This window comes from Ranitomeya variabilis, chromosome 2, assembly GCF_051348905.1.
Source record: "Ranitomeya variabilis isolate aRanVar5 chromosome 2, aRanVar5.hap1, whole genome shotgun sequence".
Taxonomy (NCBI): domain Eukaryota; kingdom Metazoa; phylum Chordata; class Amphibia; order Anura; family Dendrobatidae; genus Ranitomeya; species Ranitomeya variabilis.
In genome coordinates this window covers 616,132,840-616,151,557 of record NC_135233.1, presented here as the reverse complement: position 1 = coordinate 616,151,557, position 18,718 = coordinate 616,132,840, and the positions used below count along the sequence as shown (strand labels likewise).

The 18,718-nt window shown below is 44.9% G+C and overlaps 1 protein-coding gene across 1 annotated transcript in view; it reads left to right on the top strand.

Annotated features, from left to right (window-relative positions):
• The window catches only part of LOC143807349 (fatty acyl-CoA hydrolase precursor, medium chain-like), a 39,899-nt gene extending 21,454 nt beyond the window's left edge, over positions 1–18,445 (top strand). Inside the window, exons 8-13 of the mRNA XM_077288793.1 lie at positions 13,059–13,199; positions 16,186–16,263; positions 16,365–16,512; positions 17,698–17,847; positions 17,955–18,027; positions 18,127–18,445. Of these exons, the coding sequence (XP_077144908.1) occupies positions 13,059–13,199; positions 16,186–16,263; positions 16,365–16,512; positions 17,698–17,847; positions 17,955–18,027; positions 18,127–18,313 (777 nt within the window). The 3' untranslated portion in view covers positions 18,314–18,445. The remainder of the gene's footprint in view (positions 1–13,058; positions 13,200–16,185; positions 16,264–16,364; positions 16,513–17,697; positions 17,848–17,954; positions 18,028–18,126) is intronic.
• Positions 18,446–18,718: the final 273 nt, after the last annotated feature.

Genomic DNA, 18,718 nt, shown 5'->3' with positions numbered 1-18,718 from the left:
CCGATTATTAAGAGCAAATTCGGCCAGTGGCAAAAAAGCAACCCAGTCATCTTGATCAGCAGAAACAAAACACCTCAAATAAGTTTCCAAGGTCTGATTAGTTCGCTCCGTCTGGCCATTCGTCTGAGGATGGAATGCAGACGAGAAAGACAAATCAATGCCCATCTTGGCACAAAACGTCCGCCAAAATCTAGACACAAACTGGGATCCCCTGTCAGAAACGATATTCTCCGGAATCCCATGCAAACGAACCACGTTCTGAAAAAATAAAGGGACCAACTCAGAGGAGGAAGGCAACTTAGGCAAGGGCACCAAATGAACCATCTTAGAAAAGCGGTCACACACAACCCAGATAACGGACATTTTCTGTGAAACCGGGAGATCAGAAATAAAATCCATGGAAATGTGCGTCCAAGGCCTCTTCGGGATGGGCAAGGATAACAACAACCCACTGGCCCGAGAACAGCAAGGCTTAGCTCGAGCACACACTTCACAAGACTGCAAGGAAGGTACGCACATCCCTAGACAAGGAAGGCCACCAAAAAGACCTGGCCACCAAGTCTCTAGTACCAAATATTCCAGGATGACCAGCCAACACAGAAGAATGGACCTCGGAGATGACTCTACTGGTCCAATCATCCGGAACAAACAGTCTTTCTGGCGGACAACGATCCGGTTTATCCACCTGAAACTCCTGCAATGCACGTCGCAAGTCTGGGGATACGGCGGACAATATTACCCCATCCCTAAGGATACCAGTAGGCCCAGAGTCTCCAGGAGAGTCAGGCACAAAACTCCTGGAAAGAGCATCTGCCTTCACATTCTTAGAACCTGGCAGGTATGAAACCACGAAATTGAAACGAGAAAAAAACAACGACCAACGAGCCTGTCTAGGATTCAAACGCCTGGCAGACTCAAGGTAAATGAGATTCTTGTGATCAGTCAAGACCACCACACGATGTTTAGCACCCTCAAGCCAATGACGCCACTCCTCAAATGCCCACTTCATGGCCAAAAGCTCCCGATTACCCACATCATAATTGCGCTCGGCGGGCGAGGATTTTCTAGAGAAGAATGCACATGGCTTCATCACCGAGCCATTAGAACGTCTCTGTGACAAAACCGCCCCCGCTCCAATCTCGGAAGCATCAACCTCAACCTGAAAAGGAAGTGAAACATCTGGTTGACACAACACAGGAGCAGAAGAAAACCGGCGCTTAAGTTCCCGAAAGGCCTCCACGGCCACAGGAGACCAATCAGCAACATCAGCACCCTTTTTAGTCAAATCAGTCAAAGGTTTAACAATACTGGAAAAATTAGCAATGAACCGACGATAAAAATTAGCAAACCCCAAAAACTTCTGAAGGCTCTTAACAGATGTAGGTTGTGTCCAGTCACAAATCGCCTGAACCTTGACGGGATCCATCTCAATAGTAGAAGGAGAAAAAATGTACCCCAAAAAAGAAATCTTCTGGACTCCGAAGAGACACTTTGAGCCCTTCACAAACAGAGAATTGGCCCGCAGAACCTGAAACACCTTCCTGACCTGTAAAATATGAGACTCCCAGTCATCAGAAAACACCAAAATATCATCCAAATACACAATCATAAACTTATCCAGATATTCACGGAAAATATTGTGCATAAAGGACTGAAAGACTGACGGAGCATTGGAGCGTCCAAAAGGCATTACCAAATACTCAAAATGGCCCTCAGGCGTATTAAATGCGGTTTTCCACTCGTCACCCTGTTTTATCCGCACCAGATTATACGCACCGCGAAGATCTATCTTAGTGAACCACCTAGCCCCCTTAATGCGAGCAAACAAATCAGTCAATAATGGCAGTGGATACTGATATTTGACTGTAATCTTATTCAGAAGGCGATAATCTATACAAGGCCTCAGGGAACCATCTTTTTTGGCCACGAAAAAAAAAACTGCTCCCAGAGGGGACGAAGATGGACGAATATGTCCCTTTTCCAAGGACTCCTTAATATAATTCCGCATAGCAGTATGCTCTGGCAGTGACAGATTAAATAAACGACCCTTAGGGAACTTACTGCCAGGAATCAATTCTATAGCACAGTCACACTCTCTATGAGGAGGGAGCGAATTGAGCTTAGGCTCCTCAAAAACATCCCTATAGTCAGACAAAAACGCAGGGATCTCAGAAGGAGTAGATGAAGCGATTGAAATCGGAGGTGCATCATCATGAACCCCCTGACATCCCCAGCTTAACACAGACATTGTTTTCCAGTCCAGGACAGGATTATGAGTTTGTAACCATGGCAGACCAAGCACTAGTACATCATGTAAATTATACAGTACAAGGAAGCGAATCACCTCCTGATGAACGGGAGTCATGCGCATGGTCACTTGTGTCCAATACTGCGGCTTATTCATAGCCAATGGTGTAGAGTCAATTCCCTTCAGAGGGATAGGAACTTCCAGAGGCTCCAGACTAAAACCGCAGCGTTTAGCAAATGACCAATCCATAAGACTCAGGGCAGCGCCTGAATCCACATAGGCATCGACGGAAATGGAAGACAGTGAAAAAATCAGAGTCACAGACAAAATGAACTTAGGCTGCAGAGTACCAATGGCAAAAGATTTATCAACCCTTTTTGTGCGTTTAGAGCATGCTGATATAACATGAGCTGAATCACCACAATAAAAACACAATCCATTTTTCCGCCTATAATTTTGCCGTTCACTTCTGGACTGAATTCTATCACATTGCATAGTCTCAGGTGCCTGTTCAGAAGACACCGCCAAGTGGTGCACGGGTTTGCGCTCCCGTAAACGCCGATCAATCTGAATGGCCATAGCCATCGACTCATTCAGACCTGTAGGCGTAGGGAACCCCACCATAATATCCTTAATGGCCTCGGAAAGACCATTTCTGAAGTTTGCAGCCAGGGCGCACTCATTCCACTGAGTAAGCACCGACCATTTCCGAAATTTTTGACAATATATTTCCGCTTCATCATGCCCCTGAGAGAGGGCTAATAAAGCCTTTTCAGCCTGAATCTCCAGGTTGGGTTCCTCATAGAGCAATCCCAATGCCAGAAAAAACGCATCCACATTGAGCAATGCAGGATCCCCTGGTGCCAATGCAAATGCCCAACTCTGAGGGTCGCCCCGCAGGAAAGATATTACAATCTTAACCTGTTGAGCAGGGTCTCCAGAGGAGCGAGATTTTAAAGAAAGAAACAATTTACAATTGTTCCTGAAATTCAGGAAGGTAGATCTATCTCCAGAAAAGAACCCCGGAATAGGAATTTTAGGTTCAGACATGGAAGTGTGAACAACAAAATCCTGTATGTTTTGAACTTTTGCCGCGAGATTACTCAGGCTGGAAGCCAAACTCTGGACATCCATGTTAAACAGCTAATATCAGAGCCATTCAAGGGTTAAGAGGAGGTAAGAAGCAGCTAGACAGCAATTAAGGGCTAGGCAGCAAAACTCTGAAGGAAAAAAAAAAAAAAAAAAAAAAAAATTCCCTTAAACACTTCTTTTTCTCCTGCTTCAGCCCAAACAATTAACACTTTGTGGGCCGGCTATACTTTCATGAATCCCAATGGCTAGGGATAGCAAGGGACAAGCAAAGTAATACAAAATATCGGACAAGCTCTAGGGTGATGGAACCTGGGCTGACCGCTGCCCTACGCCTGACAAACGCAACTAGAGATAGCCAGGGAGCGTGCCTACGTTGGTTCTAGACGCCACGCATCAGCCTAAGAGCTAACTAGTACTGCAGAGAAAATAAAGACCTCACTTGCCCCCAGAGGAATGAACCCCAAAAGGTATAGTTGCCCCCCACATGTATTGACGGTGAAATGAGAGGAAGGCACACACATAGAGATGATATATCTAGGTTCAGCAAATTGAGGCCCGCTGTAAACTAGAAAGCAGAACGATACAAAAGGGGTCTGAGCGGTCAGCAAAAAACCCTAATCAAAAAACCATCCTGAGATTACAAGAACCCATGTGCCAACTCATGGCACATGGGGAGAACCTCAGTCCACTAGAGCTACCAGCTAGCATAAAGACATAATAAGCAAGCTGGACAAAAAAACCAACAACTGAAAATCAGCACTTAGCTTATCCTGAAAGATCTGGGAGCAGGTAGGCAGGAACCAAACAGAGCACATCTGAATACATTGATAGCCGGCAAGGGAATGACAGAAAGGCCAGGTAAAATAGGAACCACCCAGCCTCTGATGGACAGGTGGAAACCAAAGGCCGCAACCCACCAAAGTCACCCAGTACCAGCAGTAACCACCAGAGGGAGCCCACAAACAGAATCCACAACAGAAGGTGAACCCTGAGTCCTCAGAGGAGTCATGTAAAAATGGCTCGGTGCTCTTAAACTGAAAGTAATGTTATGTTCTATACTGTGTATAGTAGTGGAAAAGGCAGTAGGCCCGGGCTGAACGGGGCGGTCCTGCATAGAAGGGAGAGGCAGTAGGTCTGGTGCCTTTAGGACAGGCGGTCCTGCAGATTTAAAGAAGGAGAATGGAAAAGTTAAATTGCCTTATAATGTGATTATAAGAAGGTCTTTAGTGGATGCAGAGTGTATGTCCTTAAAGGCAATGTTAAATTATTGTTCAACAATTTTGCACTTAGTAGAATACCCGGTTGGGTAAAAGGAAAGTTAATTATAGCATGTTGCTATGATATCTAACCATGTTTGTAACGTTCAAGTGTCCTCACCTCCCATAAAGGGAAGCTCTGTTTAAGTATACTTATTGTTATTGCACTCGACAAAACTGTATGTCTTTTTGCTAACTTGTATTGTTGTTTTCTTCTCAGTCCCGGAGTACTGTGTTTAACCAGGGGGGAGTGCAGCGCCCCAGAGTCCTGGTCGTTGCAGTACTGTGGCTCCGCCACTATGGGGAGCTATGGTACGTCTGATGGCACTGAAGGAGTTCATCTGATCAGGTATCACAGACACCAATACATTTCACAGTCGGGCCTCCAGGGGGAGCTAAGGGTTCTATTCATTAGGCCACTCCTCACATACTGGTAAAACTGGGGGTCAGGCAGGAAGTTAGATCAGAAAGCTGACTGGGTTGGAACCAGGCAACACCTTGTGGCAGAGGGTGTTGTGGGGGAAGATACAGTAGGGTCTCTGTCGGGTGGGATCCTGACAGAGGCTTGGCAACTTGAACGAACGTAACGGGACCGTGCCTGCTCCGGGTAGCGGCGGTGCCCAAGGAAGGATTAGAAGCGAGCTAGATTGTGCTGAGTGAGAAACGAGATCAAGCAAAAGGAGAAATACCAGTAGGGGTCGTGCTGTAAGACCGAAGCAACACCCTACTGAGGCGCACTACCGGTGGCCGGAACGCCGAGGGAGCATAATAACATTCAGCTTCAAGCAATACTCCAAACAGCGGCAGGACAGTCAGTCTAAGGCGGGCTGTCTAACTTAAATCACCTATGCAGTCTTGGGGGGCAACTTGTGGAGAGGGGCGACTCTAGGGTCCTGGAAGAGCTCCGAGCCTACCCGTCAAACGGGTGCCGTCCCAACCAGAACACCAGGGAGGGACGGAGGATTAGCAGAACATCATCTAATCGAGTTGTGAGGGAACTTAAGAAACAGACACAACAGTTGTGGGGACTTTCTGTAAGCACAGCAGGGAAGGACCGCAACACATAGCGCTATGTCATGATTCTCAATGGCGAGAGAACATAGCCCAGCATATATGAGAACTAGCTCTTGGAAGATGGAAACTATACTGACCATGAACTAAACCTGCCGCACAACTAGAAGTGGCCGGGTAGCATGCCTACGTTTTTTTATCCCTAGATGTCCAGCGCCAGCCGGAGAACTACCTAATCCTAGCAGAGGAAAAGACAGTCCTGGCTCACCTCTAGAGAAATTTTCCCAAAAGGCAGACAGAGGCCCCCACATATATTGGCGGTGATTTAAGATGAAATGACAAACGTAGTATGAAAATAGGTTTAGCAAAATCGAGGTCCGCTTACTAGATAGCATGAAGACAGAAAGGGCACTTTCATGGTCAGCAGAAAACCCTATCAAAACACCATCCAGAAATTACTTTAAGACTCTAGCATTAACTCATAACACCAGAGTGGCAATTTCCGCTCACAAGAGCTTTCCAGACACAGTAACGAAACAGCAGCTGTGAACAGGAACAAAATGCAAAAACACACAAGGACAAAAGTCCAACTTAGCTGGGAGTTGTCTAGTAGCAGGAACATGCACAGAAAGGCTACTGATTACATTGTTGACCGGCATGAAACTGACAGAGGAGCAAGGTTATATAGCGACTCCCACATCCTGATAGGAGCAGGTGAACAGAGGGGATGATGCACACAAGTTAAATTCCACAAGTGGCCACCGGGGGAGCCCAGAATCCAATTTCACAACAGTACCCCCCCCTCAAGGAGGGGGCACCGAACCCTCACCAGAACCACCAGGGCGATCAGGATGAGCCCTATGAAAGGCACGGACAAGATCGGAGGCATGAACATCAGAGGCAGTGACCCAAGAATTATCCTCCTGACCGTATCCCTTCCATTTGACCAGATACTGGAGTTTCCGTCTGGAAACACGAGAGTCCAAGATCTTTTCCACAACGTACTCCAACTCACCCTCAACCAACACCAGAGCAGGAGGCTCAACGGAAGGCACAGCTGGTACCTCATACCTGCGCAACAATGACCGATGAAAAACATTATGAATCGAAAAGGATGCAGGGAGGTCCAAACGGAAGGACACAGGGTTAAGAATCTCCAATATCCTGTACGGGCCGATGAACCGAGGCTTAAACTTAGGAGAAGAAACCCTCATAGGGACAAAACGAGAAGACAACCACACCAAGTCCCCAACACAAAGCCGAGGACCAACACGACGACGGCGGTTGGCAAAAAGCTGAGTCTTCTCCTGGGACAACTTCAAATTGTCCACCACCTGCCCCCAAATCCGATGCAACCTCTCCACCACAGCATCCACTCCAGGACAATCCGAAGATTCCACTTGACCGGAGGAAAATCGAGGATGAAACCCCGAATTACAGAAAAACGGGGACACCAAGGTGGCAGAGCTGGCCCGATTATTGAGGGCGAACTCCGCCAAAGGCAAAAAAGCAACCCAATCATCCTGATCCGCAGACACAAAACACCTCAAATATGTCTCCAAGGTCTGATTAGTCCGCTCGGTCTGGCCATTAGTCTGAGGATGGAAAGCAGACGAAAAAGACAAATCTATGCCCATCCTAGCACAGAATGCCCGCCAAAATCTAGACACGAATTGGGTCCCTCTGTCAGAAACGATATTCTCCGGAATACCATGCAAACGAACAACATTTTGAAAAAACAGAGGAACCAACTCGGAAGAAGAAGGCAACTTAGGCAAGGGAACCAGATGGACCATCTTAGAGAAACGGTCACACACCACCCAGATGACAGACATCTTCTGAGAAACAGGCAGATCCGAAATAAAATCCATCGAGATGTGCGTCCAAGGCCTCTTCGGGATAGGCAAGGGTAACAACAATCCACTAGCCCGAGAACAACAAGGCTTGGCCCGAGCACAAACGTCACAAGACTGCACAAAGCCTCGCACATCTCGTGACAGGGAAGGCCACCAGAAGGACCTTGCCACCAAATCCCTGGTACCAAAGATTCCAGGATGACCTGCCAACGCAGAAGAATGAACCTCAGAGATGACTCTACTGGTCCAATCATCAGGAACAAACAGTCTACCAGGTGGGCAACGATCAGGTCTATCCGCCTGAAACTCCTGCAAGGCCCGCCGCAGGTCTGGAGAAACGGCAGACAATATCACTCCATCTTTAAGGATACCTGTGGGCTCAGAATTACCAGGGGAGTCAGGCTCAAAACTCCTAGAAAGGGCATCCGCCTTAACATTCTTAGAACCCGGTAGGTAAGACACCACAAAATTAAACCGAGAGAAAAACAACGACCAGCGCGCTTGTCTAGGATTCAGGCGCCTGGCAGACTCAAGGTAAATTAAATTTTTGTGGTCAGTCAATACCACCACCTGATGTCTGGCCCCCTCAAGCCAGTGACGCCACTCCTCAAAAGCCCACTTCATGGCCAAAAGCTCCCGATTCCCAATATCATAATTCCGCTCGGCGGGCGAAAATTTACGGGAAAAAAAAGCACAAGGTCTCATCACGGAGCAGTCGGAACTTCTCTGCGACAACACCGCCCCAGCTCCGATTTCAGAAGCGTCGACCTCAACCTGAAAAGGAAGAGCAACATCAGGCTGACGCAACACTGGGGCGGAAGAAAAGCGGCGCTTGAGCTCCCGAAAGGCCTCCACAGCATCAGGGGACCAATCAGCAACATCAGCACCCTTCTTAGTCAAATCAGTCAATGGTTTTACAACATCAGAAAAACCAGCAATAAATCGACGATAAAAGTTAGCAAAGCCCAAAAATTTCTGAAGACTCTTAAGAGAAGAGGGTTGCGTCCAATCACCAATAGCCTGAACCTTGACAGGATCCATCTCGATGGAAGAGGGGGAAAAAATGTATCCCAAGAAGGAAATCTTCTGAACCCCAAAAACACACTTAGAACCCTTCACACACAAGGAATTAGACCGCAAAACCTGAAAAACCCTCCTGACCTGCTGGACATGAGAGTCCCAGTCATCCGAAAAAATCAGAATATCATCCAGATACACAATCATAAATTTATCCAAATAATCGCGGAAAATGTCATGCATAAAGGACTGGAAGACTGAAGGGGCATTTGAAAGACCAAAAGGCATCACCAAATACTCAAAATGGCCCTCGGGCGTATTAAATGCGGTTTTCCACTCATCCCCCTGCTTGATTCGCACCAAATTATACGCCCCACGGAGATCAATCTTAGAGAACCACTTGGCCCCCTTTATACGAGCAAACAAATCAGTAAGCAGTGGTAACGGATATTGATATTTAACCGTGATTTTATTCAAAAGTCGATAATCAATACACGGCCTCAAAGAGCCGTCTTTCTTAGACACAAAGAAAAAACCGGCTCCTAAGGGAGATGACGAAGGACGAATATGTCCCTTTTCCAAGGACTCCTTTATATATTCTCGCATAGCAGCGTGTTCAGGCACAGACAGATTAAATAAACGACCCTTAGGGTATTTACTACCCGGGATCAAGTCTATGGCACAATCGCACTCCCGGTGCGGAGGTAGTGAACCAACCTTGGGTTCTTCAAAAACGTCACGAAAGTCAGACAAGAATTCAGGAATCTCAGAGGGAATAGATGATGAAATGGAAACCAAAGGTACGTCCCCATGAGTTCCTTTACATCCCCAGCTTAACACAGACATAGCTCTCCAGTCGAGGACTGGGTTATGAGATTGCAGCCATGGCAATCCCAGCACCAAAACATCATGTAGATTATACAGCACCAGAAAGCGAATAACCTCCTGGTGATCCGGATTAACACGCATAGTCACTTGTGTCCAGTATTGTGGTTTATTACTAGCCAATGGGGTGGAGTCAATCCCTTTCAGAGGTATCGGAGCCTCCAATGGCTCCAAATCATACCCACAGCGTTTGGCAAAGGACCAATCCATAAGACTCAAAGCAGCGCCAGAGTCGACATAGGCGTCCGCGGTAATAGATGACAAAGAACAAATCAGGGTCACAGATAGAATAAACTTAGACTGTAAAGTGCTAATTGAAACAGACTTGTCAGGCTTCTTAGTACGCTTAACGCATGCTGATATAACATGAGTTGAATCACCACAATAGAAGCACAACCCATTTTTTCGTCTAAAATTCTGCCGCTCGCTTCTGGACAGAATTCTATCACATTGCATATTTTCTGGCGTTTTCTCAGTAGACACCGCCAAATGGTGCACAGGTTTGCGCTCCCGCAGACGCCTATCGATCTGAATAGCCATCGTCATGGACTCATTCAGACTCGCAGGCACAGGGAACCCCACCATAACATCCTTAATGGCATCAGAGAGACCTTCTCTGAAAATCGCCGCCAGGGCGCACTCATTCCACTGAGTAAGCACAGACCATTTGCGGAATTTTTGGCAGTATATTTCAGCTTCATCTTGCCCCTGAGACAAGGACATCAAGGCCTTTTCCGCCTGAAGCTCTAAATGAGGTTCCTCATAAAGCAACCCCAAGGCCAGAAAAAACGCATCCACATTGAGCAACGCAGGATCCCCTGGTGCCAATGCAAAAGCCCAGTCTTGAGGGTCGCCCCGGAGCAAGGAAATTACAATCCTGACCTGCTGTGCAGGGTCTCCGGCAGAGCGAGACTTCAGGGACAAAAACAATTTGCAATTATTTTTAAAATTTTGAAAGTGAGATCTATTCCCCGAGAAGAATTCAGGCAAAGGAATTCTAGGCTCAGACATAGGTGCATGAACAACAAAATCTTGCAAATTTTGTACCTTTGTGGCGAGATTATTCAAACCTGTAGCTACACTCTGAAGATCCATTTGAAACAGGTGAACACAGAGCCATTCAAGGATTAGAAGGAGAGGAAGAGAGGAAGGCTGCAGTATAGGCAGACTAGCAAGTGATTCAATTAAGAGCACACTCAGAACTAGAGGGAAAAAAAAAAAAAAAATTGTAGCAGACTTCTTTTTTCTCTCCTTTCTCAGCCAGTAATTTAACCCTTTTTTGGGCCGGTCAAACTGTCATGATTCTCAATGGCGAGAGAACATAGCCCAGCATATATGAGAACTAGCTCTTGGAAGATGGAAACTATACTGACCATGAACTAAACCTGCCGCACAACTAGAAGTGGCCGGGTAGCATGCCTACGTTTTTTTATCCCTAGATGCCCAGCGCCAGCCGGAGAACTACCTAATCCTAGCAGAGGAAAAGACAGTCCTGGCTCACCTCTAGAGAAATTTTCCCAAAAGGCAGACAGAGGCCCCCACATATATTGGCGGTGATTTAAGATGAAATGACAAACGTAGTATGAAAATAGGTTTAGCAAAATCGAGGTCCGCTTACTAGATAGCATGAAGACAGAAAGGGCACTTTCATGGTCAGCAGAAAACCCTATCAAAACACCATCCAGAAATTACTTTAAGACTCTAGCATTAACTCATAACACCAGAGTGGCAATTTCCGCTCACAAGAGCTTTCCAGACACAGTAACGAAACAGCAGCTGTGAACAGGAACAAAATGCAAAAACACACAAGGACAAAAGTCCAACTTAGCTGGGAGTTGTCTAGTAGCAGGAACATGCACAGAAAGGCTACTGATTACATTGTTGACCGGCATGAAACTGACAGAGGAGCAAGGTTATATAGCGACTCCCACATCCTGATAGGAGCAGGTGAACAGAGGGGATGATGCACACAAGTTAAATTCCACAAGTGGCCACCGGGGGAGCCCAGAATCCAATTTCACAACAGCGCTAGCAGGAAGGCACAGATTTCCACCTGCTAGGAGAACTCTGGAGGTGCCATTGGACCGGCCGGACTTGCGCAGCCTGGTAATCCAGATTCTGGACTGAGGACCCAGAGATCTTCAGTAAAGCGGTAAAGAGACTGCAACCTGGTGTCCTCGTTATTTACTGCACCGCACCACTACAGCCTCACCACTACCTTCACCCGTCACATCTTTCACTGTGCGCCCCTCGGCAGGGTCACGGACTGGGCCTAGCCACCGTGACAACCCCAGAACAGAGACTCAGAGGCCCGGTACCGGGTATTCCTCGGCCCTGCGGCAGTGGGGGCGCTACAGACACCATTGTAGAAACTGCAGCCCTCAAGGTGCTCAAAACCACATTCAATAAGTTTATTAACCCTTCAGGTGCTTCACAGGAATTTTTGGAATGTGGAAAACAAAAATGAACATTTAACTTTAAAAAAAAAAAAAAAAAATTACTTCAGATCCAATTATTTTTTTTACAATGGTAACAGGAAAAACTAAACCCTAAATTGTGTTGTGTAATTTCTCCTTAGTACGCCGATACCTCATATGAGGGTAAAAAACTACTATTAGGGCGCACGCCAGAGCTTGGAAGGGAAGGAGCGCTGTTTTACTTTTTTAATGCAACATTTGCTGGAACAATTGGCGAACACGATGTCGGGTTTGGAAAGCCCGCGATGTGCCTAAACAGTGGAAACCCCCCACATGTGACACCATTTTGGAAACTAGATCCCTCAGTGAACTGATCTAGATGGGTGGTGAACTTATTGAAACCTTCGGTGCTTCACAGAAGTTTATAATGTTGAACCGTGAAAAATTTTAAAAAATCATATTTTCCCCTCAAAAATGTTATTTTGAACCCAAATGTTGCATTTTCATAAGGGTACCAGGAGAAATTGCACCATACAATTTGTTGTGCAATTTCCCCTGAGTACACCGATACACCATACACAGTGTACCGGCGCCAACCTGACACTGTCTGTAGGTTACTGAGCACAATGCTGCTGACAGGGGCACTTTAAAAGATTTTATGTACTAATAAAAAGTACAGCTCAGCATGCACAAAAAACACAATTCCTTACATGGCTCCATTGATTAAAAAAATTTAAAAAATGAAATTAAAATATTGGTCTCTAAAATAGTGACTCAAACCATTTTTTTTTCTTTACAAAGTTCAGAAATTTTTTTTACTACTTAGTAAAAAAAAAAAACACTACAAGTTGGTATCACTGTAATCTTACCAACCTGGAGAATCTGTTATCAGGTAATTTCTACCTAACCGTAAACACCAATAAAGCAACCACAGAGATTTGGGGTTTTTTTCACCACTTTTGGGGGTGCCATTCAATGCTACAACTTCTCTTGCAAAAAAACGAGCCCTCATATAGCTATGGGGGTGGAAAAATAAAAAAATAAGACTCTTGGAAGACGAGGAGGAAAAAGTGAAAGTGCAAAATCATGAGGCATGAAGAGGGTTATTCCTAAATTCTTACTGTGGTGCAATTCGGACCTCAGTGTCAGGCAATGTAAGAGAATATCAGCGATCCAGTGTCAAATATTCTGTTCTGCTTTCATATAACCAACATTTATCTGTCATATATCGATGTGCACATACCCACTGATCCATCACAATATTCTGTCTCTGTAGGGCATGCTGTTCCTACCTGGTTGTGTGGACGGCGTTTTTCTACCGAAACCAGCAATGACGATGTTTGCTAACAAGGAAAGTAACAAGGTCCCGTTCCTCCTGGGAATGAACAATCAGGAGTTCGGCTGGATGTCTCTATCGGTAGGTTGCAACTCATTCATTGTTACATAGGTTGTACATTTTGTCACTAATTTAACTATAACCCTCAATGTTATGTGTATCAAGGAAAGGGGATTTGTCAATGTTTAAATTGCTCAGACGTAGATTTACTTCTTTTTGTGTTAACTAATTATATCAGGTGAACTTTGATTTTTGCCTTGTTGAATGATCCATGAAACAGACAGTTCATTGGGGAACATGGATGAAACGTGCGTTTTTAATATCTCAGCCTTTTCTTTGTCCTCTGTAATTATCTTGTTATTGTCATCTTTTAAGGAGCCAATACCATCTGATTTTTTTTTTCTTTTTGTCATTAACATATTTATAAACAATTTTAGGCTTTATTTTAATGTTGTTGGCGATATTTTTCTCTGTGGATAACTTTGCTAGCTTGATTTTTTTTTTACATTTCTTATTTTGATCTTTATGCTCCTGAAATGCTATTTCTGTATTCTCGGCTTTCAAGATTTTGAATGCCCTTTGTTTTTGTCTTATTAAACCTTCCACTGTCTTATTTATCCATAATGGCTTTTTTTTATTCCTTGACATTTTATTACCAGAGGGTATAAGATTTCAGCATGATTCTTGTAGTATATACCATATATACTCGAGTATAAGCCGAGATTTTCAGCCCAAATTTTTGGGCTGAAAGTGCCCCTCTCGGCTTATACTCGAGTCACGGTCGGCGGCAGGGTCAGCGGGTGAGGGGGAGAGAGGATTGTCGCATACTCACCTAGTCCCGGCGCTCCCCCTGCCTGTCACACTGTCTTCGGGTGCCGCAGCTCTTCCCCTGTTCAGCGGTCACATGGGACCATTCATTAAAGTTATGAATATGGACTCCACTCCCATAGGGGTGGAGCCGCATATTCATTTCTCTAATCAGCGGTGCCAGTGACAGCTGACAGAGGAAGAGCTGCGGCACCCGAAGACAGTGTGACAGGCAGGGGGAGCGCCGGGACTAGGTGAGTATTTTATATTCGCCTGTCCACGTTCCATCTGCCGGGCGTCGCTCTGTCTTCCCGTCCTCTGGCTCTGACTGTTCAGGTCAGAGGGCGCGATGACGCATATAGTGTGCGCGCCGCCCTCTGCCTGAACAGTCAGTGCAGAGAGACGCCGGGACGGGACGCTGAGGAGCTGCAAGCAAGAGAGGTATGTGGTTTTTTTTTTTTTATTGCAGCAGCAGCGTTATATATGGCACAGATTTATATGGCACATCTATGGGGCAACAATGAACAGTGCAGAGCATATATGGCACTGCTTAATAAGGAGCATCTATGGGGCAAAAATGAACAGTGCAGAGCATATATGGCACTGCTTTATAAGGAGCATCTATGGGGCCATAATGAACAGTGCAGAGCATATAAGGCACAGCTTAATAAGGAGCATCTATGGGGCAATAATGAACAGTGCAGAGCATATATGGCACAGCTTTCTATGGGGCAATAATCAACAGTGCAGAGCATATAAGGCACAGCTTAATAAGGAGCATCTATGGGGCCATAATGAACAGTGCAGAGCATATATTGCACAGCTTTATAAGGAGCATCTATGGGGCAATAATGAACAGTGCAGAGCATATATGGCACAGCTTTATAAGGAGCATCTATGGGGCAATAGTGAACAGTGCAGAGCCTATATGGCACAGCTTTATAAGGAGCATTTATGGGGCAATAATGAACAGTGCAGAGCATATATGGCACAGCTTTATAAGGAGCATCTATGGGGCCATAATGAACAGTGCAGAGCATTGTATATGGCACAGCTTTATATGGAGCATCTATGGGGCCATAATGAACGGTGCAGAGCATTGTATATGGGGCCATAATGAATGGTGCAGAGCAATAGCACAGCTTTATAAGGAGCATCTATGGGGCCATAATGAACGGTGCAGAGCATTCTATATGGCACAGCTATATATGGAGCATCTATGGGGCAATAATCAACGGTATGGAGCATTATATATGGCACAGCTTTATATGGAACCTCCTTTGGGGCAATAATGAACGGTATGGAGCATCTATTTTTATTTTTGAAATTCACCGGTAGCTGCTGTATTTTCCACCCTAGGCTTATACTCGAGTCAATAAGTTTTCCCAGTTTTTTGTGGCAAAATTAGGGGGGTCGGCTTATACTAGGGTCGGCTTATACTCGAGTATATACGGTACTTAAATATGCCCCATTTGTGTTTGGTATCCCCAGTTACCATGCCGTTGTCCCAGTTTGTATGATTAAGCTCTTCCCTTAAGTTGTTGAAATCAGCTTTCTTAAAGTTCAAGGATTTAGCATTTCCCCCTTTGAATGTTTGATTGAAAATTACATTGATACTTAGCATGTTATGGTTACTGCTTCTGAAATGCTCCCTGTAGATCTGAAATTGTATCTTGTCTATTTGACAGAATCAGATCCAGCAGAATACCTCCCCTGGTTGGTTCATCAACCAGCTGAGAGAGGTAATTGTCCTGAACTGTGGATAAGTTCTTGTAGCTTTTAGCACAACCAGAAGAGTCTGTGTCCCATTGAATGTTTGGATAGTTAAAATCCCCCATTATAAGAACCCTATTACTGTTTGCTGCCTTTTTAATTTGTTGCAGCATTTCATCCTCTACCTGTTCATCTATAATAGGAGGCTTGTAGAAAACTCCAATGTAGCAGCTTTCCATTATTGCCATCCCCATGTACATTTACCCATAGTGATTCTTCATTGCTGTAACTCCCCACAATGTCTTCATTGAGCACAGGTTTTAATGTGGATTTTAGGAAGATGCACACCCCTCCACCACCTTTTTTATTTTTCCTGTCCTTTCTAAATGTAGTGTAACGCTCTACGTTTGTTAACCAGTCATGGCTTTCATCAAACCAGGTTTCCGTAATGCCCACCACATCGTATTCTGTGACTGTCATGAAAGTTTCTGGTGGCATTTTGGAAGCGATTTCTATGTTATGATACACGATATATCTTTGCATTTAGCTAATAAACTTATCAGACGTAACAGCCGGAATGACGCGAGCAACTGCGATGATAAAGCTTCAAAATCTTCCCATACTGGTGAGATAAGATGAACGCGGCGCATTTATATAATTATTATCCAATTATATTTCTATGAGAAATTCTTTCTATGTTTTTTTGTATATTTACTGTCCATTTAGTCTCTGAGGCCAGAAGAAATTCCTCACATCATGGACGAGTATCTTGGTAACACCACTGATCCAGTGGAGATTCGCAACCTCTTCCAGGATTTGTGCGGCGATCTTGTGTTCGTTATACCGACTATAAAAATTGCAAAATACCATCGAGGTACAAGCCGTTCACATTGTAGCTTGTTTGCTGTTAGGACATGCTGGGACTTGTAGTCTTAATATATTGCTGATGTTGTTAAAAGAAATCTGTCAGCTATATTCCTTCCACCAAACTATTTATATGCTCATGTACCTCTCTGACAAATCCAGCAATACACGTTGTTCCTCCGTTACTGAGAAATCAGGGTTTTAATTGATATGTAAGTGAGAATGAACAGCTATTTGTAGATCTGAAGCCTCTGTCACTCCAGCTCTATTCCCCGCCCATCACAGCTTTCTTCTTGGCTATGTGACTTCAGACAAAGGAGTTGTCAGTCAAGCAGCAAAATTAATTACTTACTATTTGTCACTTTTTAAAAGCTAAGGACACTTTATGGTGTTTTCTTCCCCCTTAATCCATAAGAGTTTATAACTTTTATCTTCATTTTTATGAGCTGCTCTCAGAATGAACTCAATTAACTCATTTTGCAACTATCAAATACATGCATGTAAGTAAATAAATAAATAATTAAAAAATTGACCCCCCCAAAGGTGTCCATATAATTTAATAACAGGTAGGGGTGTACTAAACAAGCTGTACCGGCAGCTGAGGACCCCCACTGATACCTCCTGTTTTGCTAACTGCCTCAACACCTTCAAGATGCCCAGGAGATGACTGTCCCAGTTTCATAAAGGCACAGCAGCAGCTGATGGATGAGCATTAGGGTACTGTCACACAGTGGCACTTTGGTCGCTACAACGGCACGATCCGTGACGTTCCAGCGATATAGTTACGTTATCGCTGTGTCTGACACGCTACTGCGATCAGGGACCCCGCTGAGAATCGTACGTCGTAGCAGATCGTTTGAAACTTTATTTCGTCGTCAAGTGTCCCGCTGTGGCGGCATGATCGCAGCGTGTAACAAAGGAGTGCACGATATTCCCAATGTCCCGTATGACTTCTACATCACAACTACGTCATGAAATTATCGCTCCAGCGCCGTGCATTGCAAAGTGTGACCGCAGTCTACGACGCCGGAGCGATAATCAAGCGACGCTGCAACGTCACAGATCGTGCCGTCGGAGCGATCAAAGTGCCACTGTGTGACAGTACCCTTATCCTTCGTAATATCTCACTATTACAATATACTGTACAATGTCATGGTGCGGACACACGACTCTTGGTCTTCTTATTTCTCGATAGATATGAGGCTCCCCGTGTATCTGTATGAGTTCCAGCACCCGCCAAGCTTACTAGAACAAGTAAGACCAGGTTTTCTGAAGGCCGATCATGGCGACGAGCTATTTTTTGTGTCTGGAGGAGCCTTCCTAAGAGATGGCATCTTATACTCTGGTGAGTCAATGAGAATAAGTATTATTTTTTCGGGTGCCAGTGTGTGAATGAAGTCTATATCCCCTTATGGTCCCAGTCTCATTCACTGCTGCTCTTTTCTTTCTCAGGACCTGCAACCCAGGAAGAAAAACGCCTGGCCAGAACCACAATGAAATACTGGGCAAACTTCGCTCGCACTGGGTAAGACCATGCTCCATACAAGAATGACTGCACATTCACTGCGTTGGTGTCACCTAATTATCCTGCCCAATAATAATAATGCCACGTTGTGTACTGCAGGAATCCCAATAGTCCTGGTCTGACAACGTGGCCGGAGTACGGCGCAGAAGAGTGCTATCTGGAGATCAATTTGAAGCAGAAATCGTCTTCAAAGTTGAAAGAGGAAAAAATTAAGTTCTTGACAGAGATCCTTCCAAAGAAAATCCGCTCCAAGACCGTGGATGGCGGCAATAGCACCGAACTGTAGAATCTTACAAAGTAGTTTCTACACTTGAGAGAAGAAAACGTACAACGTGAGGAGGCCGAAGTGCGGTATACCCCGAATCAAAACCACGCAAGCATTTTTTTCCACTTTCTAATAAATGTTATTTTTATCACACATACATTTTTTTTTATATATTTATTTTGTGCACATTTAGCCTCTGTCCTCTAGATTATAATTAGTAACATAGTATTTAAGGTTGAAAGAAGACTTTAAGTCCATTTGGTTCACCCCATAGCCTAACCTAACTTGCCCTAACATGTTGAGTCAGAGGAAGGCAAAAAAAACCCATGTGGCAAAGAGTAAGCTCCACACTGAGGAAAAAAATTCCTTCCCAACTCCACATACGGCAGTCAGACTAGTTCCCTGGATCATCGCCCTATCAAGGAA